The sequence below is a fragment of the Sarcophilus harrisii genome, chromosome 4 (assembly GCF_902635505.1).
Source record: "Sarcophilus harrisii chromosome 4, mSarHar1.11, whole genome shotgun sequence".
NCBI lineage: Eukaryota > Metazoa > Chordata > Mammalia > Dasyuromorphia > Dasyuridae > Sarcophilus > Sarcophilus harrisii.
Genome location: NC_045429.1, coordinates 411186090 through 411210134, shown reverse-complemented (window position 1 = coordinate 411210134; position 24045 = coordinate 411186090). Strand labels below are relative to the sequence as shown.

The 24045-nt window shown below is 45.2% G+C and overlaps 1 protein-coding gene across 3 annotated transcripts; it reads right to left on the bottom strand.

The window, feature by feature from the left end:
* Positions 1-390: 390 nt before the first annotated feature.
* SYPL2 (synaptophysin like 2) lies at positions 391-20533 on the bottom strand. Of its 3 annotated transcripts, none has more exons than XM_023503431.2 (7): positions 20185-20533; positions 19735-19809; positions 9276-9400; positions 5749-5950; positions 4887-5078; positions 3944-4045; positions 391-3612 (listed from the first exon to the last, which is right to left on the bottom strand). In XM_023503431.2, the coding sequence occupies exons 1-7, from the start codon at positions 20236-20238 to the stop codon at positions 3466-3468; spliced, it is 897 nt and encodes a 298-aa protein (XP_023359199.1). In that variant the 5' UTR covers positions 20239-20533; the 3' UTR covers positions 391-3465. The 3 variants fall into 3 exon arrangements, with proteins under 3 accessions (XP_023359199.1, XP_031823081.1, XP_003769769.1); XM_031967221.1 differs by having other exon boundaries at positions 3969-4045; XM_003769721.3 differs by lacking the exon at positions 3944-4045.
* Positions 20534-24045: the final 3512 nt, after the last annotated feature.

Here is a 24045-nt window from a genome sequence, read left to right as displayed (position 1 = left end):
CTCTTCTCCCCTTCCCACCTTGAGCAAGGATCCATCTCTAGGTCAATAAGGGTGAAGCACAGGCGCGGGGGGAAGGGCGGCACGAAGTCAGAGTCGTCAGAAACCCCAACCGCGGCTTTCCCCAGGCCTGCGGGTCCGGTCCCGAGCCCAGCCAAGCCCTCTCAGCGGCGGAGTGGCCCCCGGCTCTGGCCCAGCTCCGCCGTCCCCGGGAAGAGCCGGGCCGCCTTCGCGGGGAGCCGCTCCTGCTTGGAGGGCCTCCTGGGGAGCGCCAAAGGCCAGGGCAGCGGTACCCAGCGGAAGAACCGCCCCGGGGCGGCCCGGAGGGGGAGCGGCCGGTGTTAACAAGGGCACACACACATCAAGGCCGAGGAGGTCCTCAGCCGCAGCCCCTTCCATGGCAAACTGTTTATTCAAAGCTGTAGTAACAAGCACCGAAAACAACATGCAACATCACTCCCTTGAAGTAGAGGGGCAGGGGCTTCGTGTCCCAGGAAAGGGCCGAGGCGGGTACCCGGGCAGGGTCCCTGGGCAAAAGGCCCAGCTGACCAGCTCTCCGGCTTGTTTGACCTCTTGCAGCAGCAACCCGAGAACTGGCCCCCAACCGCTGCCTGTGGCTTCCTCACCCGCTGCTATGCAAAGCAGGGACCCTTCGTTCCCAAGGACAAGAGTCCTGAGGGGTGAGCCCAGGACGGTGAGGTCCTGTCCCCCTCCTGGAGGTAATAAAAAAATGGAGGAGATCATTCCCTTGGGATGACCCCAGGGAGAGAACAAGGCAGCCACACAAAGAGACCAAATTAGGCTATTCTAGCTAAGATCAAATCAGCCACTGAAGTGACCCCAGGGAGCTCCTGAGATAATAGACTTAGGGGGAAGAGTCTTTGGAGATTATCTAGTCTAACCCTCTTATTTTAGAGATGACAGTAAAACTAAGGCTTCCCGGGGAAGTGAAGGACTTTCTCCAAGATCACTAGATGCCTGGCAGAGTCCACGGGTGTTGTGACTCCCATCAGTGGGACCTGAGTGAGGGGCCAGGAGAAAGCTGGCCTCCATGCAGTAAAGAGAAATGGGTGGGGGGTTCTTGGCACACCCCACTTCCCTGGTAAAGGGTCAGGTGCTGAATGCAGCCAGCTCATTGGAACATTTTTATCTCTCACATTTCAAATAAATAAATACATAACACAGAATCCAAACAAAATCACAGTAGACGCTGCTTACAGAGCCCCCCACTAGGGCTAGCTTGAAGAAAAGTGAAAGAAGATTACATTGCTATTCCTTGTCAGAGGCTCTGGGGCTGAAGTCAGAGCCATCCACAGGTGTCCTAAATGTATGTGGGGACAGCTTGGGCCAGGATTGAGCCTGGGGACAAACCCCTCTTCGTCTCTGTTATCTCCCTTCTCCAAGCCTCTTCCCAAGTCAAGAAAAGAACAATTCTCAGAGCCCCAAATTCTTCCCCCACACAAAGGGCTCTATTGTACTTTCTTAGGTGGGGTCATTTCGAGAGAAAAGGATCAACCTGGGGGATCACAACATCTGGGTTAGAACCCAGGAGTCCTGACTTCTAGGCTCTTGGGCAAATAACAGAGTAAAATCAATCCAGAGGTTTCTTGGTTGGGAGTGGGAGAAAAGAGGAAAACGGGAGAAGTCATCATCCTGCAGACCCCGGCCTGGGACTCTCAGAGAACCAGTAAGTTCTGGTTACGAGCCATTTACACAGAGCCTTGGGGAGACAAAAGGGGTTACTAGAAATGTCAGGAAGAGGAGAACCAGAGGCATGTGTGTAACTGGGTCATGGCTGAACATAAGGTCCCAAAGTGATGAAGCACCAATAACATCGGCCTGTTCTGGATTGGGGAAGGGGATAGGGCCTGAGGGAGGAGGGGAAGCTGGAGAGGGCAAAAATGTGAAACAGGAGAGGGAGGAAGTCTTAAGATAAGCCTCAGAAAGGGAGAAACAGGCCAGCCCACTGTGTGAGAAACCTAGAATATATTCCTGGGCATGTCCCGTGGGCCCATCGGAAAGCCCCTCTCACCTGGCCTCATCACAGGAATGGAAGAAAGGATTAGGCAGAGCTATGGATACAAGGCAAGGAGCCCACTGATAGTGGATGAAGAGGGGATGGGGGAGTTCAGATTTTGAGGCAGCTCTGGGAGCCTTCTGGTGACAGTGCCTGTACCTAGTCAGTGCCTGAATAATCTTTGTGGGTCAATCAGTCCCCATTGATAGGACACAAGTAAATGTCTGAATCTGGAAGTCAAGGCACTGGGAAGGGAGCTTGATGAGGTGAGGGTCTGGGAGTGTTCTGTCAAGTCACTGTGGTCTGAATCTTTCTTTTCCTCTATCACATTGTCTTTATCTCAAATTGGGTTTTATCCCATCCTTCACAGATTGGAAACTTCCTGAGGACAGGGACAATGACATTTCACACAGTAGGCACTTTGTGAATTTGGCCTGAATGAAGAGTTAGCACAGGGCATCTGAGTTTAGGGAGAACATCCGTCCCAGGGAAGGGGTTCCCTCAGAAGCAGGGGTCTCCAGAACTGGAGCTCCTTAGGAGGAGGCCCAAGGTACAATTCCTCTGCCACACAGAATGCAGGCCTCAGCAGGGATGACTAAAGAAGAGTCCATTTTCTAGGCCAGCCTTCTTCCCCCTCTTCTACACCTCCCCCACCTCCCAACATACAGAGTTGTTCCTGCCAGAACTCTGTGTGTTCAGGACCCCGTGTTCCTATCTGTCTAGGCAGGGAGGAAATAGCCAGCTCTCCTTCCACGGCCTTTGCCTCTCGTGATCTGCACAAATAGATAGGCCCAGGGGAAGGGTAGAAGGTAGGGACCTGCCTGGGTGACAGTATGGACCGATTGGCCCCTGGGGAAACAAGAGACCTGAGAGGTGGATGGAAATAATGGGAACCTTGTTTGATATAGGGGACACAGAGAATCTGGCCCTCCACAGCTGATAAAAGGCAGACAAATCACTGCCGGGCCCTTGCATCTGAGGGAGAATCCACCATCCAGCACCTCTCCTGTACCTTTCTCCTTCCCCCAAACCTTCATTATTGGAGCTGGGCTGGGCCATTCCCAGAAGATGCTAAGGGGAACAGGCCTTAGTGTTGCTGTGTGCCCCTCTCTGTCCTCCCACCTGCCCCTGTTCAGCAGGACCCTGGTCCTCAGATTCAGCGAGGAGATGAGGAGGACCCCCAGGCCAGGCAGAAAATACAGAGCTGAGTTCTTGCCCAGGCTGGGACCCTGCCTGTGAACAGAGGGGGAGAGATGGAGAGCTCAGAGGGACGACTGCCCCCAGGAGAGAGTTGGGGGACCAGCCCATCCTTTGTCCCCAAGCACCCAGCCCAGAAGAATCAGCAAGGAGGGGAGAGGTATAAGAGTAGGGAAGTCCTGGAAGGAAGCCGAAGAAGCCGGGGGAGGAGGTGCTGTCCGTTGGGAGGTGGGCAGGAGAGGGCAGAAGGCTAATTACTGCTTCTCCACCGCGCCCTGCTCAGCTGCACTCTCCTGGCTGGCACCCTGGTCCTGGGCCTGGCCTTGGCCGTGCCACGGGGTCTCCTTGAATACAAACCAACAGTTCCCGGCCCACAGGAAGAAGTTGATGAAGCCAAAGAGCTGCAATGACAGCAGGGAGAGTGAGTAAGTAGAGGGACCCACAGCTCTGGGCCCGGCCCAAACCCAGTGTGTGCCTCCGGGCGTGATGGGCAGGGGTACATGTGCCCACACTGGTGCAGTGGCTCAGGTGCCCGGGGATGGGCAGAGGCTGTGGCCGAGGTGATGGGAGAGACTCCAAAGCGGGCAGCCCGTGGGGGCGCATGTGGCAGTGCCCAGGAGCACAGGACGGAAGCACACAAAGTGGGGAAAAGGCAGAGGCAGAAAGCAAGGGATTGTGGCCGAGGCAAGGGATCCAAGGGCAGAGGAGCAGTGGCCATTGTGCTCATGGTACCCTAGCGGTCTGAAAGGCTTCATACAGATACAACAGTGTGTATCCAGATCTATAGTCAACATATGTCCAGTGAGTAACTCGCTCTCCGGAAGATCGGGCTCCCTGGGTGATAGAGAATAACAAAGAGGGGGTTAATTGGCCCAGAGTCAGAGAAGCCTTTGTGCTGGACTTGAAGGAGCTTTGCATGGCCAATGTCTGTCACCATTTCTATTCAGCCGTAGAATTGGTGGCCTGTGCATTCAGGGCAGTTCCCTCCCCTCGGTGACTTTCTCCCAGCCTCTCAGCCAGGGCCCAGGCCCGGCTCAGGCCCCAGACCAGACCCAGGCTTAAAGGGTTCTGGCACCCTTTGTGCAGCCCCCAATCCAGGCTGGGGATAGGAGGGCTATTTCCCAGGTGGCAGAGCGGCCCCTGCCAGACCCCACATAGCCATCCTCTTAGCCTCCTCTCCTGAGGAATCCGGCCCTTCCAGCCATTCTCCTGGCTCCTTCCCCTGTTCCCAGCTCTGCTTGATTAGATTCTCCTTCTGATTCATACATATACATACACACCTATAAACCCAGAGGAGTGGGAGGTGGCAAGCAGAAACTCTGTTTGGAGGCAGAGAGAAGGGAGGAAATGAGGTTAAAGCTATAGCCCATCCCCATCCTCTGTCCCCTGGACATGGCCTTCTCTACGGGGTTCTGTGCCCGGTGCCAGGAAAGGCAGTGCTCCCAGAGAGCCCATGGCAAATCCAGCCAGCAGCAGATTAGTTATTCTAACCTTCCGAAATACTAGGGAAAGATGGCATTGACTTAGGAGAAGAGAGAAGAGGTGGGCCGGGGTCGAAGCAGGAGCCAGTCTTTGGGGGGAGCGCTCCATGGGACCTGGCCAAGTGCATTCATGGATCAGACAAGCCTGGGGTCGCTGTGGATAGAGTGCCCTCCCCCGGCACCGGGACTCTTACCACAGAGATGTTGGCAAGCCCCATGGAGGGGGTGGCCCCAGCGCTGCAGACAACCTCCCCGTCGTGGCACACGGACATGGCGGCAATCAGACTGGAAGGCCGGGTGGCTCCCTTCACGTCCGTCAGGCCCTTGCCCCATGCTGCCGCTGCCACCAACCAGAAGAAGGTGAAGGAGACCGTGACACAGAAGTCCTAAAGGGGGAGGGGGACAGAGAAGACTGCTCAGGGGGAATCCCACTGACACTCCTCTCCCACCCTCTCCATGACTCAGCCAGACCGCTGCGGGATAAGGGGGAGGGGTACAAAAGCAGACAGGCTGTGGCTTCTGACTCCGGGAGGAAGACCTGAGTCTTCTGGGCACGCCATCTGTCTGCACCAAAGGGAGCTTCTTCCCGGAGGACTCCAGCCCCCGGCTGTTCCCCAGAATCCCAAGGCTTATCAGCCCGTTCTGCCAGGAGGGCCCCTGAGACAGCTCCAGCCCAAAGCCCTGTCCTGCCTCTCCCTATGAGGAGCTATCTGCCACCCTGAGGTTGCCTAGGTTACCCCCCCCCTTTCTGGGCTCTCCTTTGCTCCCAGCAGTTTTGGAGTGCTCTGCCACAGCTGAGGGGGACAGGGAGCACGACAGCCCAGAGACACCCCTCTCTGGGATGGTTCTAGCCAGTGCGGGGAGAAAAAAGAGGAGATGGCTGACGAATAGACAGAGGACTCGGTCCCCACTTACTACTGTAAGGCGGCTAATATGGTGCCAGATGACCCAACTCAAGGTCCCAGGCTTCAGGGGAGCCCAGCACGTCACTTTTCTGCATCACTCTGGCCATTTCCTTGGCCCTTCTCCCCTGTGCCTCCAACCCCATTCACTTACCACCAGAGGAAAACGCTTGTTCTTAGTGTACAGGTTGTGGAACCGGAGGTAAAGAATCAGAGCAGCCATGGCGTAGAAGAAGGAGAAGATCCCCAGGGTCACAAAGAACTCGGCAGGGGCTGAGAAGTCTCCCATGAGGCTCATGGTCTTGGAGCCAGACTCTTCGTCACAGAGGGGCATTTCATACTGGACCCGGGTCAACCTGCCCAGTGGAAGGAGAGAAAGTCCTGAGCCATCACGGGGCTGCTGGGCACAGATGCCAGCCTGGTGCCTGGGACTTAGAGAACCAAAAGCATGGGCACTTGGGTGGGAGCTGATTCTCCGAAAACCTTGTGGTAGGGCGGAACCATGACAAAATCTCTCCACCAGGGGTAGCGGGTCACTAGGAAGGGCAGAACCTCAACCAGAACCTTCTCATCCCCAATGTCCAGCTTCCAAAACCTTAGAAAGTGAAACTCCCCTCCCCATGCCCATGACCCCTACTCACTGCTCTATGCTGCTCCCTGGCCCTCATCATGATAGCCAGAGGATAGGATGCTCATCTCATTAACTGTTGCTAAGGTTCTTTAGGTTGGCAAAAACATTTCCTACTGTCAATAGCTATTTCTGGCAGCCCAGTTAGAAAGCCCATCAGTTTGATTCTCCCCATTGTGTCGTTAGGAAAACTGAGACTCAAAGAAAGTAGCAATCCGTAGCCAATTTAAAAATAGAATTAGCACAGCCTGGAGTAGAAAAAAAAGGAATTGTCTAGAATGTTTAGTTGGGTCCAAGGGAAATTCCCTTTTGGAGAATCAAATATAGGGGAATTCTAGAAGGGTTTGAAGCCTGTCTTATGGAACCTTTCTATTTTCTTTCTCCACACCTCCCCCTTACCTCCCTGATATAGAGACCAACGCTTCTCTACCTCCCTTCCAAGAAGCAACATGCTGTATGGTAGTGATCTAGTTACCTACAAAATTCTTCAATCCCCAGTAGTAAGTGGGGACCGAGGTGGAGGTTTGGAAAAATTTAAGCAATTCCCCCTATGTTTTTCCTTCTTTTATTTGTATATTCATTTGCTTGTTCATAAATATGTACATTCTTACATCCATTGGTCCATTCATTTTTTTTTTTTTTTTTTGTTAGCAGTTCATGATGACTTCATTGATATGGAAATGTTGAAACTCACTCAACAGATTTAGATCAGCAATTAACTTGTAGTTTATGGCCTCAGTACCACTAGGTTAAGTGAATTGCCTAATCATGGTCACATACCAGGTTGGGTCAGAGGCTAGACTTGAACTCAGATCTTCCTGCCTCCAAGGCTGGCCCTCTACCCTCTATGTCTTGCTGCTTCTCTCCATATTTGATCCCAAAGGGCCTTTATTCTGTCTCTGATGCTAACTATCTGTGCAATCTTGAGAAAATTATTTAACCTTCCCAGGTTATCTGGGGTCATCTGTAAAATGAAAGATATTGAGCTAAATGGCCTTCATAGTCCTTTCCTAGAACTATTATCTTATTATCCTCTGGCTTAGTTGCCTCTCTCTCTCCCCCTACTTGATTCCAAATGGCAATTATGCCCAATAACACTTGATGCTAATTTTTAGGATCATAGACTAAGAATCAGAAATCCTCTAGTCCTTCCTTCTCATTTTAGACATGAGGAAACAAGAGTTCAGAAGAATGAAGGGGCCTGGGTATTAAGTAGCAGGGCTGGGATTCAAACAGAGAGACTATCATTGTACACCCTCAGCATTGTTTCCACTCCACTGTCTTTATTGCCTAAGGTCCTGTTTTAAGTATGTCACCCATCTTTTCGTCTTTCCATTCCTGTTTCAATCCATTTATCTCCCCATCTATCTATACCTATCTTCTCACCTATCTAGGGATCTGCTCTCTAACTAGCTCTCTATGTTTTGTCTGCTTACCTATATGTCTATCTTTCTGCTTATTTGCCTATTGATCTACCTACCTACCTTCCTTCCTCCCTTCCTTCCTTCCTTCTTCCTTCCTTTCTTTCTTCCTTCCTTCCTCCCTCTCTCCTTCCCTCCCTTCTTCCCTTCCTCCCTCCCTCCCTTCTTCCCTTTCTCCCTCCCTCCCTCCCTCCCTTCCTTCCTTCTTTCCTTCTTTCCTTTCTTTCTTCCTTCCTTCCTTCCTTCCTTCCTTCCTTCCTTCCTTCCTTCCTTCCTTCCTTCCTTTCTAGCTTCCTTCCTTCCTTCTTTCCCTGCTTCCTTCCTTTTTGTGTGTATAGTCCTATGGATGTGTGTATGTATACATATAAATATATACCCAGTGATAGAAACTGGATCTATTATCAAGAATTAAATCCTGAATGAAGAAACCTGACGATGCAGGCCAGTCCCTTTTCTATCACTTGAGAGTCTTAGAAAAATTTCCCAAAGCATTGAGAAAGAGTGATCTGACCAGGTCCCACCCTCCGAAGGGGTCAAATGTAGAGCAAGCTCTCTTCTACTAGTTTTTCTAGTTCTAAATCGGTGATCTGAATAATAATAGCTGGCATTTTAAGGTCTGCAAAGTGCTTTACAAACATCATGAAAAACATGTGTGCACAGATCACAGCATATGTAGTATGTTCATATACTTCAACACTTGGGAATATTTGATTGCATGGATGTGAACATATCCTTCTCCAGTGCAGACTGTAACTCTTCTATGACCAAGTCACAGATTTTTGTGAATTGCTATAGTCAAATATATATCATCAGGTGGTCAACCCTGTGGTGATGACCTAAACTGGTTCTCAGAGGACAGATGCCCAGTCTATTGTCAGCTCATATTCATATCGATCCTATATGTTAGAGGCCAACTCCTTTATTTTATAAGGAAACTGAGGCAGATAGAGAGGTCATGTCATTTGCCACTGGGTCCCACTGCTGGCAAGTGGCAAGGTTTGAACCCACATTTTCCTGATTCCAAATCCTCTCTGTCCATTTCATCGCCCAACTGCCTTATCAAAATTATCCAAGAGAAAATACTAGCGAGTCTAGTCATCTTTTTTTTCCCCTAGCAAACCTTTCATAGCCTTTAGGAAGGAGCTGGGGTCAGCACCTTGGTATTGGATCTCATCTTTTCCATTCTGAGTTTACCCATCACAGATGTAGTGTCTCTATCTGTCAAGTAAGAAAACTATGAAGCTGTAAATGGTTAGAAATCCCTTTCAAGCTGGCAAGAGGTCTACAACTCAGTTACAATCCAAAGCCAAATTCACTCTGGGATTGATTTCAAATAGTCTGTGGATTTGACTTTTACAATATTGTTGTTTACTGTGTTTAATAGAATTTGTTTCCTTAGTAATCCTATGTGTTGTATTTTGTGCATTTAAAGATATGGTTCTGAGAAGACTTCCATAGGCTCCCCCAGAGGGAGGCCGGGACACACACAAAAATAATCCTTGCCTAAAATGATCATCACCAAGGTCCTCTTAATCTCATGTTGCTTACCTCTTTCCACATCTGTCCACCACAAAGTGGCTGACAGCACCTGGGAGAGGGGAACCGCTCTGGTGGCAATGGGCACCTGCTTACCTGAAGGGATAGCCGAACAAAACAAGGATGGAGCTCACTTCCTTGGCTTCGTTGTTGCATTGCACTGTTGCCCCTGTCTCCCCGCTGTAGGATCCGCAACACCCGAAGGCGAAAATAGCAAAGAGCTGGAAAGGGGGCAAAGTGGGGAAGAAAGGCCTATTGAAGAGACAGCAGAACTGCACCCACCTGATCCCAAAGCCTTCCTGCTTTCCAGATGGAATACTGAGGAAAGAGTTCTGCACTTGGAGCCAGAGGAACCAAGATCCAATCCTTTCTGCCATCTATTCTTTATATGAATTTGGGCAAGTCATTTGACTTGCAGAGGCCTGTTTTCTTCTCCATAAAACAAGGGGAATGAACTAGGTCCCTTCCAGTTCTTGCAGCTCTATGACTCCCTAGAGTGTCAAAGAGTTGAAGGTCAGACACCAGGCCATGTGTGTGAGTGTGGATGGGGAGGAGAGAAGGGGAAGTCATCTCTTAGAATGGAAGTTTCTCAAGGTCCTGAGCTGATGGTAGGTCCTTGACAAATTTTGCAAATAAACAAACCTTCCATATAAATAAGATTAGAATGAAGTTGGGTTTGGGAGAGGGTTTCTCAAGGAAAATTCTCTCCTTTCCAAACAAGAAGACCCAGGACAATCCAAAGGTATTCTCTATTCTTTGGGAGAATCGCTGACATCTTTCTCAAGATGTTGGTTCAGCCACAGAACTTCTCCAAGTCACAGTAGTACCCACAATCCTCTAACTTTGGGTAGAAGGTTAAAGACCCAAGAGAACCAGATGAACTTTTAGAATTGTATTTCCAAATCAAGTAAGAGGTGACTCTCAGCAAGAGGTGACTTTTCTGCTGGAGCAACTAAAAAAATAAGAACGTTTCCTATTTATTTCTTGGAACATCCATTGGGCAAAGGCAGAATGGCAGGGTGAGGGGAGAAGAAAGCAGAAGGGAGTGGAGAAAGAAACTGCCAGTAAGACAGGAGTGAAGGCCAGTCAAACACTGGAAGTGTGACCCCTTGCTCCCTGTATTTACAGCTTCCTTTTCTACTCTGACAGATGTCCTTCCAGGGAAAACGTTGGCCTTGCTGTGGCAAAGTAACTTGGCTCACAGAATAGGGAAACGCCTTCCTCTTGGTTTCTCAACCTCTGCTTTTTCTCCATTGCATTTCAGAACTCCCCCATCTCATCTGTTTCTCTACAGCCTATCATTTCCTATAGTAAAATCCTAGTGAAACAACAGAATAACTTGAATTATCTTTTCCCCTTTAATTTACTTAGTTTCCCCAACTCTTTTCCTCTTCTTTTTTTGGACTATTGTAGTAGGGAGGTGCAATGGGATGCAAGTTCTCAAGGGGCTTCCTCTTTCTAACACTTCCAAACTTCCAGCTAGGGAGAAGGGTACTTGAGTAACTAGAGTTTAGTTAGAAGAACCCAGTCGGTGCTGATTAGTTATTATCAATTTTCCTCTTAAAGCCCTCACTTGGCTTGTATATGAGAATTTTTTTTTTATCAGCCTACATATCTTTTTAGTGTTTGTTATTCATGATCTGTACCTTCCTACTGGTTCTTCTGTGCCCAGGTGTTATAAATTGTAACCACCTGGTGGGCTAAAAAAAAATTATCTGAATCCCTGGCCATTGTCAGTTTTGTTTTTCAATCCTGTCTTACTCTTCCTGGCCCCATTTGGGGTTTTCTTGGCAAAGATACTGGAGTGGTTTGCCGTTTCCTTCTCCATCTCATTTTATAAATGAAGAAATTAAAACAAACAGGATTAAGTGACTTGCCCAGAGTCACATAGCTAGGTATCTGAAGACAGATTTGAACTCATGAAGATCAGTCTTCCTGACTCCAAGGCCCAGCACTCTATCCATTGTAACCCCAGTTGCCCAAAATCCTTAAGGTACCCAAAACACAAGTTTAATGATGGAATTATAGAGTTCCTAAACTCATTTGTTCAGAGTTCTTCAGTGTTTGAAATATAGCAATGGAACTTATAAAGTCTAGGGCAGGGGTCCTCAAATTACGGCCAGATGCAGCAGCTGAGGACGTTTATCCCCCTCACACCCAGGGCTATGAAGTTTCTTTATTTAAAGGCCCACAAAACAAAGTTTTTGTTTTTACTATAGTCCGGCTCTCCAAGAGTCTGAGGGACAGTGAACTGGCCCCCTATTTAAAAAGTTTGAGGACCCCTGGCCTAGGCTATGGCTCATATCGGAAATATCCTATCATATGGGAAATTTTAGAATAAAATAGAGATAATTCAACCTATTTTGAAGCAAAAAACTGTTGCATAGCAGTGAATACAGTAAGCATTTTTATATTTGTATCTATTCATAGTTAACAATTTACAAGTTAAAAGATCATTAAGACTGATTCTTTCCCCCAAGGTCACCTTTTTTTGATTTTATAGAATACAGACTGGAGAACAGTGACCTAATGGGAGGAAAAACCTGGATTGGGAGCCAAAAACCCCGGGTTCAATTCCCGAATGTGCCTCTTGGATTTGGGAAATCTCATCTGTTTGGACCTGCCAAAATGAGCAGTTCCGACATTCCACAATTGACCATTCTAAAGGCTTCTCTCTTCACTTCCATCAGGGAAAGGCTCCACGCTGCCCTCTGGTGGTATTCTGTCCCATTACACCCAATTACATCTAAAAGTTTGAAGGGATCAGTCTTGATAAGCCAGTTAGGACCATATAGGGATTTGTCTCATTTTTTCTTTTCTTTTCTTTTTTTACACATTTTCTATCAGAGAACGCACAACCTCCATCCATTACTCCCTCCAGTAATTACCGATCTTCACTGCCTAAAAATCGTTCCATTTTATTTGAAGGCAGCCTGATGATAAAGGAAGTGGAAAAGTGTTAAGAGATACCTGGGTTTATACCCTGCCTCTGACTCAGGCTCACTTTGTGACATTGCACAAATCATTTGACTTCTCACTGCCTCCGGTAACATCTAAGCCTCCAGGGACAAATATCCACGTTCCCACATCTGAACCCCTAAATATCTACTGTCAATTCGTAAAAGTATAAACTCGACCTCATTCCCTCCTGATGAGACCAGGTGCTCACCATTCTCCACAGGAGGGCTTCTTAATCAGAGATCCGCAGACCATAGCATCCATGAACAGATTTCAAGGACTCTATGAACTTGGATGGAAAAAAATGCATCTTTATTTCAATATGATTGGCTTTCTTTGTAAATCAATGTATGTCATTTTGGATGCTTTAAAAAAAATGTTGTTCAAAGAACACATTATTTACCAAACACATACAAAAATGCTAAGAAGCCCTCCTGTGTAGCCATGCTTCCTATATTGTGTCCCAAAAGGCACTGCACCTTCTCTAGACTCTAGTTACTTCATCTAAAAAGTGAGGAGCTTGGACCGAATGATCTCTCAAGACCCTTCTAACTCCAAGAGTCTCCATCATTTCTTGTGTTAGCCCATAATAAGCTTCCTCCTTCTGAAGTTCAACAACTCTGATGGTTAGCCTTTCCTGGAAAGATTTAGCCCTTTCTTCATCTTTATGACTTTCTGACCCTTCTTTGTATTTTCCTTATCGTAGTTCATGGTTTTTGGAACTGGACACATCTATGTCCTATAAGGGATTTTTGTTCTATAGTGCACAGTAATTAGTTACCTAAAGGTTTGAGGAATTGAATATAGCCAGATTGTTGCACTAAATATTCTTATATCTTGCAATCTACTAACTTAAATTCTCTCTTAATCAGTACTCAGGATATTCATGGTGGTAGATAATAACTGATATTTGCGATGATAATTACAATGATAATAATAATAAAAATAATAATGAGATCCTACACATTCTAAAATGTCTTCTAAATCAGATTAAAGTATGCACAGAGTAAATATGATGCTAACTATATTCTATTCTGGTTTTTTGAAAACGAATAATAGTATTACTATGATTACACATATATAACCTATATAAAATTGCTTACTGTCTCAAGAAGGATGTGAAACAGAAAGTTTTGTAAAGTGAATGTTAAAAATGATCTTTGCATGTAATTGGGAAAAAATAAAATATCATTTTAAAATAATATCAATAATGGATAATATTTACATAGTGTTTACTATGTTTTAGGCACTGTGCTAAGTTGTTTACAAATATTTTCATTTGAGTTTCAAAAAAAACCCTGGGTAGTAGTTTCTAATTTTATCCCCACTTTTCAGATGAGAAACCAAGACAAACAGAGATTAAATAAATTGCCCAGAGTCATCCAGCTGTGTCTGAGGCTATATTTGAACTTATGATTTCCTGACTTCAGAACCAGTGTTCTCTATCCACTGTTCCACCCAGCTGTAATCCACAGTTGAATCTCATTGAAACTTGCTATTAACCAATTTTTTTAAAAAAGTAAACCTATTCAACAACAATACTATATGATGACCAGTTCTGATGGACCAGGCCATCCTCAGCAACGAGATCAACCAAATCATTTCCAATGGAGCAGTAATGAACTGAACCAACTATGCCCAGAGAAAGAACTCTGGGTGATGACTAAAAACCATTACATTGAATTCCTAATCCCTATATTTATGCCCACCTGCATTTTTGATTTCCTTCACAAGCTAATTGTACAATATTTCAGAGTCTGATTCTTTTTGTACAGCAAAATAACGTTTTGGTCATGTATACTTATTGTGTATCTAATTTATATTTTAATGTATTTAACATCTACTGGTCATCCTGTCATCTGGGGGAGGGGGTGGGGGGGGTAAGAGGTGAAAAATTGGAACAAGAGGTTTGGCAATTGTTAATACTGTAAAGTTACCCATGCATATATCCTGTAAATAAAAGGCTATTAAATTAAAAAAAAAAGTAGGGGAAAAAAAAGTAAACCTAAGTATCCTATACTGCAGCCACATGCTCCAGCATGGTTACTTAGAGAAGATTGTGGGCCTTGGGGAGGATCTAGTGTCAAGTCCTTTCTCTCACTGTCCCCTCAATGTTGGACTCTAAGGCACTGGAGAACAGAATGGAAACCGCCAGTGACCAGGGAATGATGCATTAACAAGATTTAAAAAACTAGCTTGAAAGGAGGAGATCTGCTCCTAGTCAGGGATTCCAGGAAGGGGAGGTCAGTCAGGGAGCCCCAAGAGGAGGTAGCATTTCCTAGCTTTATGGTTTGTGCTGCCCTCCCATCCCAGGGGAACTTCCAAGCTAGACTCATGGATCTAGGGTGCTTGTGGTAAACAAACCTTCAGCTTCTTCTCCCTATAAATCTGTTGCAGAGAGAAAATATGGTAATTGGAGCAGGAGAGCTAGTATTCTTTAGATATAGAACTGGGTGGGCCTGGAGTCAGGAAAAGCTGAGTGCAGATCAGCCTAAGAGACTTAGCTGTATGATTAACTTAACTTTTATTACAATTTCCTCAACTGTAAAATGAGGATCACAATACATACATGGTTGAGGTGAGGATCAAATGAAATATTATTGTGCATGTGCTTGGCACCCTGCTGGGACATAGTAAGTATTTAATAAATGCTTATTTCCTTTCTCCCCTACTATTCCTCCCTTCCCATTCCATTTGAAAAGATTGGTCTTCAGGCTTGAGGCTGAAAGGTCCCATTCATGCTCAAATATATTTCCATTGCATGGAGGTATTATTAATCCTGAGGAACTGAATCACTTGCTTTTAATCAGAGACACCAGGAAGTTAAGTAACCTCTTCTTAAACTCCCCCTTCACAACAGTTCTGATCCATTTTTTTATCCTGACATTTTGATTTTGTTCATTTGTTCAAGATGAAGCAGTAAGAATGCTATTTGTGATAATGATGTCTAGGTGCTAGGTGACATGGACAGGATGGGGGCAAAAAGGAGACCCATTGTAGAAGACATTTCAGTGAAATATGGTGGGGAGATGACCTTTTCCAACATAAATCAATCAGCAGGCATCTGTTAGGTGTTATATGCCAGGCATTGTGCTGGGAGCTTTGTATCTAAATTCAAAAGAGATACAGTCTCTACTCACAAGGAGCTGACATTCTGTTGGATTTTCATATAGAAATAAGTACAAAATATATATTCCAATACAACAAATACTAACTGATCAGTGGGAAGGGAGGAGGAGCACATTAATAACTGGAGGGGTTAGGAAGGGCTTCTGGAAAGAATTGAAATTGATGCTGAGCCTGGAAGAGAATTAGGGATTTCAAGTGGAGGAGAGATGAGAGAACATTTTAGGCATGAGAGAACATTCACAGGCTGTGAAGTGGTATGGAATATCATACCTGGGGAATTGAAAGTAAGCCATTTTGGCTGGAATGTAGGATAAATGAGGGGGGAATAACGTGTAACTGGCTTAGAAAAATCAGCTAAAGCCAAACTGGGAAAGATCTTGAATGCCCAAGGGGTTGTCTGTATTTTCTTTCAAAGGGATTAAGGAACCAAGGAGGCTTCTTGAGAAGAGGAATGGTATAGTCAGAGTTGTACTTTAGGAATATCCATTTAGCACCTGAGGAGCATGGATTGGAGATTAATTAGGAAACTACTGCAATAGTCTAGGGAAGAGCAATGAGGGCCTGGCCTAGAGCAGTTGTGATATAAATAAAGAAAAGGGGAAGATGAGAGAGATGCTGAGGAGATGGGATTAACCAACTTGGCAGCTGATTGGCTGTGGGGATGAGGGAGAGTCTGGAGTGGAGGACGACTACTACTAGGTTTCAAAACTGGATAACTGGAAAGATGATTCTCTTTTTTCTTCAACAGAAATTGGGAAGGTAGGAGGAGATATGGATTTGGAAGAAAGAGAATAAATTTAACTCTGAAAGTGTTGACTTTGAGACACATATGGGACTTCCAGGCAGAGAAGTCCAATACATTTCCCTCCAAGTCGTGGTAGATGTGAAAGTCTACAGGGACTTTCCACTTACAGAAACTGCCCTAGGACATTTTCTAGTCTATATACTTTTAATTGATTTAATTATATTAGCTGGCAATTATGTCATGTTTTAAGGTTTGCCAAATGCTTTACAAATATTATCTCATTTTATACTCACAATGGCTCTGGGCTATTATTGTTATCTTCATTTTATTGTTGAGGAAATTGAGGCAAAGAGAAGTTAAGTGGTTTGATCAAGATCACACAGCTTTTCAGTAGCAGAGGCTCTTTTTGAGCTCAGGGCTTTCTGCGGCTAGGAACCCACTTAAACACCTTGATTCTTTAAAGTAACATATTTTGATTGTGAAGACAGAGCAGGGCCCCACAGTGAGCTACTGGCCTGCTGTAAATTATGATCTGTGACTAGGTGCCCTGTTGATGTTTCTCTAAATCTAAAGTCAGACTTTTCTTCCCATCCAACCTCAGACATTTACTAGCTATGTGACTTCGAGCACTTCACCATCTGCCTCAGTTTTCTCATCTGTAAAATGAGCTGGAGAAGAAAATGACAAACCATGACAGTATCTTTGCCAAAGAAAACCCCACATGGGGCACAAAGAGTTGGACAAAACAACAAAGATGCAACTCATCAACTGGGTTATCATGTGTGGATCATATATGAATGACACAATATCATTACATTTGTTATAACATTGAGTGAGTATGGAGGAGTGACATCAGAAATCTATTGGAATCATTTCACTTTGTGAAGAAACCAACGTTGGCAGACCATTTGACACCTGTGTTCTTTCCCAGAGCAGCACAGATTCAACCCACATCAAGATGATCCTGGGCAGTGCCTGACAATTGGATGCCGAGTCAGCTGGGGGAAGGGCAAGAGTGTTAGCTCTGAGAGTTTTAAAGAGGTACAGAGCAGTTCTCTGAGGAACCCTCCTAAGAAAAGGAAAAAAAAAACTTCTCTTTCTCACTTTTTGATCATTTCCTACCCTACCTTTAAGCTAGGAGCCCTGGTCTAGAGACATTCACTCCTTTTCAGGCTTTCTCTTGGCCAACAGAACGTTGGATTTTTTAGTGGAGGAAAAAAGTTTTCTATCATCATTTCAATAACTATTCAGTTTGTTTTCTTTTCTCTCTCTCCACCCCCACCAATAATGAGCATTTGATTCTTTCAAAAAGGAAATGGTTCCAAAACTGAAATGACAATCTGTGGTCTTCCTTCACACTAAAATTTCTTTCGCCCCACACCAGCACGACTGGTTCCTGCATGTTTTTGTGGTAACTCATCAAAAAAGAAAGGCTCAGGACTGGTGATACTCAAGCCCCCCTGAACTCTAACAGCCAGCAGTAAAAAATGCCAACATGTCAAATTATGAAAGCCACTCTGGGAAAGGAGTCTGAATTCAGAGCTGAAACACTAGGATTCCAGATTTGCCTGAATGGGAGGGAAGGGGATTGTGTTTTGTATAACCCTATCTCAGAGGTCAAGAAATATAAAAGTCAGATAGTTCTTAACTCTCAGAGCATCTGCTCTGCCTTTGGGGGGATAGGACTTCATTCAGTGCCTCTAACACTTGTGGGGGGGGGGAGAAGGCAGCAGGGGAGAAGAATAGATAAAGCTTTTTCAGAATCTCCCTAAGGGAGATAATTCTATGGTCTAATAATCTCAGTGTTTCTCTCCCTTCTTTGACAATTCATCTCAAATATCCCTTAGCTTTGTTTCTATGATGTAGTGATAATACTCTACACTTAGATTTTAGGTTGTACTAAACCTCTGGGTCATTCAAAATGGCTTTCCTCTGTCCCTTAAAGACAACATTAATATCATTCTCATATGAACTTCTTCAGTGAAAGTATAGATAAATGAGCCCCTGGATTGTATCAGGGTGACAAGACCAAATCCAAGAGGTTGAACTGGATCTGCCTGGTCCCTTAAGTCATAAGTTAAATAACTCCTTATACAGCAAAAACCAGGAAAAGTCGTTGTAATGTATCCTGATTCAGGGGTGGGAACTCTGGGAAGAGCAAAGAGGTTGTTATGAAGAAAGGTGAGAGGTGTAACCATGGCTCCCTTCAGAAACTTAGATATCTGAGGATAACCCCTCCTGACCCATACTGCCTGTCCTCTGAATTCCATCACTGGCTTCATGTTGTCTGTGCTGGAGCATTTACCTCCCATGAGCTCTAAGAACTTTAAACCCCCTGACCTTTTTTCTTCCCCAGTTAGCTCACTTCCTGTCTGAATTGATGTTGGGTACTTATTTATACTGGAACCCTAAAATTTAAAATTTTTAATTAATTTTTAACTTATATCACTGTCTGAGTTGATGTTGGGTACTTATTTTTACTGGAATCCTAAAATTTTAAATTGTAACTAATTTTTAATTTATATGACTGGGGGGGTGGATTATCTAACAAATTCCTTCTGTTAGAAATCATTAAGTGGTCCTCAAAGTCCTTATGATTTGAAAGAGTTGAATGAAATTCTGGAAGGCCTTACTAAGGAAGAGAACAAAAGCTCTCTGGAGGTCAGAAACTATGACATGATATAAGTGAAAGGAAGGGGCTGGAAGAATTTACTCTAAATCTCCTCCAGCACGACCTCTAGTTTCAGATGTAGAAATTGCCCCTCAAAACCAGAAAGTAATTTAGGATTATTCAATGGCAGAACTAAATACTTAGAATCCTAGAATGTTGGGACAGAAAGACACCTTAGGGATCATCCCATTTCAATACCCATTCCTTTTATAACTGGTAAGACTGAGGCTGGAGCTTATACATGATTTTGCTCCAATTCACACTGTGAGCTAGTAGCAGATTCCGGACTAAAGCACCCCTAAGTCGGAACTCTTTCCACTCTAACAGCTGCCCCTTCTAAATTAGCTCCCCGGTACAGGAGCTCATTTTGCCCGCTGTTTTTGGTTTTAAAACTTATAGAGCTCTTTTCAGGCAAATACATTCCTTCCTTGCACTTCTCCATTCATTCCACAACTTTCTTTCCAGAGGGACTGGACAGAATCTTTCTTTCCCTTCGATCACACCCAAAAGATGATCCCCTCTAGAGACTCTGCCCCAGACCCATCGGTCCTGGAGCGTGGTGAGAGCGTTCCCCACCGTAACACCCCTTTTCGCCTTTGCCCTCAGCGCCCTCCGGCCAGAGTTGGCTGCTCCTTGGCCCTCCCTCTTTCCCACCCCCTCCAGGGGCTCTGGGCTGAGGCTCGGTATGTGCCCGATCAGAGCTCTGGAAAGGTTACACCCCGGTCCTCTCGCCCGAGTGAAATGTGAGCGGGCTGGGCCGGGGATCCTTGCACATAGAAGGGCCGACTCCCGGACTCCGCCTGCCTCACTCCTTTGCAGTCCTGCAACCCGGGCCTTAGGAAGCAGCCCCTTAGCCCACTCTCTCCCTGCCCTCATTTCCCCTCCTCCACACCTGTCACCACCCACTGCCCTCCACAATCCCCCCACCAATGACAGCCCCCCCCCATCCCCAATCCCGGGCCATCATGGCTCACCCCCAGTATGGACTGCATTACTTCGGGACAGCGTCACAGTCCATGCTCCCGAAATAGACACGCAGAGGACTCACTCACCCACTGGAGAACTTTGATGAAGCCCAGAGGCTCCTCCAGACGACTCCATCGCAGCCCTGAGAGGAGCCGGTCCACCTGAGGAGACAAGGACCCGGGGCGGGGGGCTCCATCAGGGCCTTGCGGAGGGCGCCGGGTTTTTTTTTTTTGGGGGGGGGCAGAACACTGGGAACAGGGAGGGGACTAAGGGAAAAGAAGCCAAGATAGCCAGAGGGGCGATGACAGCAAAGAAAAAGGGAAAGCAGACGGCAAGCGGAGAGGGACCAGGGTAACTAGAAAGACACGCGGAGGGCTTGCCACAAGCAGAGGCATAGGCAGTCTGGAGCAGAAAGGCAGGGGGCACAGAGAGCGGGACAGAGGCAGGGGACAGAGCCAAGGGGCACAGAGAGACTGAGGCAGGATCAAAGGAGGGACACAGAGAGAGGGGCAGAGTCTGTTGGTGCCGAGTTGTACCTGCTGCCGGGGATCCTTGTCCGCAGACCGGCCGGAGCTCTCTGTCGTGGACATGCTGCCGGAGCGGTGGCTGGTCGCGCTGCTCAGCTGCCTCCTGGACAGGGGGCTGGGGCTGGGGCTGGGGCTGACCTGGAGGCTGGCGGCCCGCGGGGCAGCTTGCAGGCAGTCTTGGACCGTGACCACGCGTCGGCGGGCCGGGATCCAGGCTTGCCCTGTTGGGGTACTGGGGGCGCTGCTGCTGCCGCTCGAGCGAGCCCTCCGGCTGCCACAGCTCCGCCGCCTGCAAAAAGCTCTCGAGCCCGATTCAAACTTCTGTCAAACTTGCAGGGAAACTTGGCATTGGAGTCACGTGGCGTGCCCGCTCCCCGTCCCCTCCCTCTGGTCTCAGGCCCACCCCCTGGATCCCCTCCCTCTCGCTAGCTCGCTCGGCCTCTCAGCTTGCCCGGCTCCTTAAAGGGAACTATGAGCCAGCCAGTGGTCCGCTCTGCTGCTCCGTCGGCCAAATTTCCACGCCCGAGCTTCCCAGGAAGCTCTATCCCCACCTTAGCACCCATCCTCTCTCTCTCTCCTCGCCCAGTATCTTCATCAGGCTCTAAGTGCTCTGTCCCGGAGGGGCCAGATTTCTGGGTTTCAAGTCATTTCTCTCTTCCACCGACTCTCCGGTACCTGGATTTCTTTGCTCCTGCTTCATCTTTGGAAGTATTGTTAAGACCCAGATAAAAAATTTCTTCTCGTTTCTAAGACCCACCCTAATAAGCACCAGTATACATTGATATAATGCATTCAACTTTACCAAGCAAATATATGATGTAAATATTAACGCCGATTTCAATCAGGTATTCACTAAACATGTATAGAGCACTTCCTCTGTACCAGGCACGATGCTAAGCACTGGGACTACAAAAGAGACAAAAAGTCGGTCCCTGCCCTCAAGGAGTTCATTATCTATTTTAGAGATGAAGAATAAAGTTATCTGACCATGGTCTCACTGTTGGCAAGCAGTGAAGGTCCCTCCCCTCCAAGCCACGGACCAAATTGCTTCTTACCTGAGTAAGACTGGTAAATTTCCATGACTGGAAAGAGATTTTATTAGCAGAATTTTGGAAACATTAACCTTCATGACACTCACTGAAATTGAAACTGAAAAGAACTAATTTTGTATGATGACATTTAATTCATTCTTTCACTTATTCAATAAACATTTATTAAGGATCTGCTATAAAAAATACACTTACACTAAAGAAAGAAAATAAAGATAAATTCAACAAGATCAGTGCTCTCAGTGATCTAATAGGCTAAGTGGGGAGATAAGACATGTACACAGATAGGGAACATACACATTAGAATATAGAAAGAATATAGAAATCAAATATGAAAAGTATAAAGTGTGTAGACCAGATGAGGAAGAATCCATTCCAAGTTGGGATTGAAAGTGGAATAGAGTTGAATTGAGGACTGTCTTGGTTGGGAAATGGGGGGAGGTGGGAGGAGGGTAACATCGTAGCTGAGTATTGTATGTTAAAGATGGAGGTAAATAGGGGGAGACAGGAAATATTCCAGATATAGGGAACAGTATTCCTAGGAGTTGAGGCAGGAGAATATGGGTTATGTTCAGAAGATACCAAATAGTTCCCTCCAGCCAGAGCACAGATTAAAAGAGAAAGTAGTATAAAATAAGATTGGAAATGTAGGTTGGGACCAGATTATGAATGATCTTGAATGCTGAATTGGAATTTTGGAAATTTACTTTGTAAGCCATAGAGAACTATTGAAGATTTTTGAACAGTGGGGTGATGTCAGACCAGTGCATCAGTAAGGTTGGGATTAGTGTGAAAGATAAATTGAAGAGGGTATTATTATTAGGGGGTTATTACAATTGTCCATGTAAGAGGTAATATGAATTAAAATAGTGGCAGAGGGAATTATAAGTATTTGAAGGTGTGAAGATGTTAGAGTGATTCAATAAGCAATAAGCAATAACCCACTGGCTACTAACACGATTTAGCAACTGATTGGAACTCTGGGATGTCATTTTATAAACTCTTATTAACTAAAAATCTATTTACTAACTAGAAAGATCAATTATTTGTTAACAATATGGTGCTTCATTGACCCACACTTAACACCATACACCAAGATAAGGTCAAAATGGGTTCATGACCTAGGCATAAAGAATGAGATTATAAATAAATTGGAAGAGCATAGGATAGTTTACCTCTCAGACCTGTGGAAGAGGAAGGAATTTATGACCAAAGAAGAACTAGAGATCACTATTGAGTATAAAATTGAAAATTTTGATTATATCAAATTGAAAAGTTTTTGTATAAACAAACCTAATGCAGGCAAGATTAGAAGGGAAACAATAAATTGGGAAAACATTTTTATAGTCAAAGGTTCTGATAAAGGCCTCATTTACAAAATATATAGAGAATTGACTCAAATTTATAAGAAATCAAGCCATTCTCCAATTGATAAATGGTCAAAGGATATGAACAGACAATTCTCAGATGAAAAAATTGAAACTATTTCTAGCCATAGAAAAAGATGCTCCAAGTCATTATTAATCAGAGAAATGCAAATTAAGACAACTCTGAGATACCACTACACACCTGTCAGATTGACTAGAATGGCAGGGAAAGATAATGCGGAATGTGTGGAGGGGATGTGGGAAAACAGGGACACTGATACATTGTTGGTGGAATTGTGAATACATTCAGCCATTCTGGAGAGCAATTTGGAACTATGCTCAAAAAGTTATCAAACTGTGCATACCCTTTGATCCAGCAGTGTATCTACTGGGCTTATACCCCAAAGAGATAATAAAGAAGGGAAAGGGACCTGTATATGCCAAAATGTTTGTGGCAGCCCTCTTTGTAATGGCTAGAAAATGGAAAACAAATGGATGCCCATAAATTGGATATTGGTTGAGTAAACTGTGGTATATGACTGTTATGGAATATTATTGTTCTCTAAGAAATGACCAGCAGGATGAATACAGAGAGGATTGGGGAGACTTACATGAACTGATGCTAAGTGAAATGAGCAGAACCAGGAGATCATTATATACCTTAACAACGATACTGTATGAGGATGTATTCTAATGGAAGTGGATTTCTTTGACAAAGAGATGTAACTCAGTTTCAATTGATGAAGGATGGACAGAAGTAGCTACACCCAAAGAAAGAACACTGGGAAATGAATGTAAACTGCTTGCATTTTTGTTTTTCTTCCCAGGTTATTTTTACCTTCTGAATCCAAGTCTTCCTGTGCAACAAAAGAACTGTTTGGTTCTGCACACATATATTGTATCTAGGATACACTGTGACATATTTAACTTGTATAGGACTGCTTGCCATCTGGGAAAGGGGGTGAAGGGAGAGAGGGGAAAATTAAGAACAGAAGTGAGTGTAAGAGATAATGTGGTAAAAAAAAATCACCTAGGCATGGGCTCTGTCAATAAAAAGTTATAATAAAAAAAACAATATGGTGCTTCATGTTTACTTTATTCAAACCTCAAAAAACCCATTGAAAGACAACAAAATAAAGACTTGGAAACTGCAGGAATACCCATCAATTGGGGAAATGACTGAATTAATTGTGGTATATGAATGTAATAGAATACTATTGTTCTATAAGAAATGATGAGCAGGTGGATTTCAGAAAAACCTGGAAAGATATACATTAACTGATGTTAAATAAAGTGAGCCAAACAGGAGAACATTGTGCATAGTAATAGCAACATTGTTCAATTATCAACCACAACAGACTTAGCTCTTCTCAGCAATATAATGATCTAAGACAATTCTAAAAGAAATTGCTATGGAAATGCTATGCACATCCAGAGAAAGAACTATGAAGTCT

Coding starts and splice junctions, on each gene's coding strand:
- SYPL2 (XM_023503431.2), bottom strand. CDS start 20,238: ATGTCCACGACAGAGAGCTCCGGCCGGTCTGCGGACAAGGATCCCCGG. Junction 19,810..20,184: donor ACAAGGATCCCCGGCAGCAG/GTACAACTCGGC, acceptor TTGTCTCCTCAG/GTGGACCGGCTCCTCTCAGG. Junction 3,613..3,943: donor AAGCCTTTCAGACCGCTAGG/GTACCATGAGCA, acceptor CTGTCATTGCAG/CTCTTTGGCTTCATCAACTT.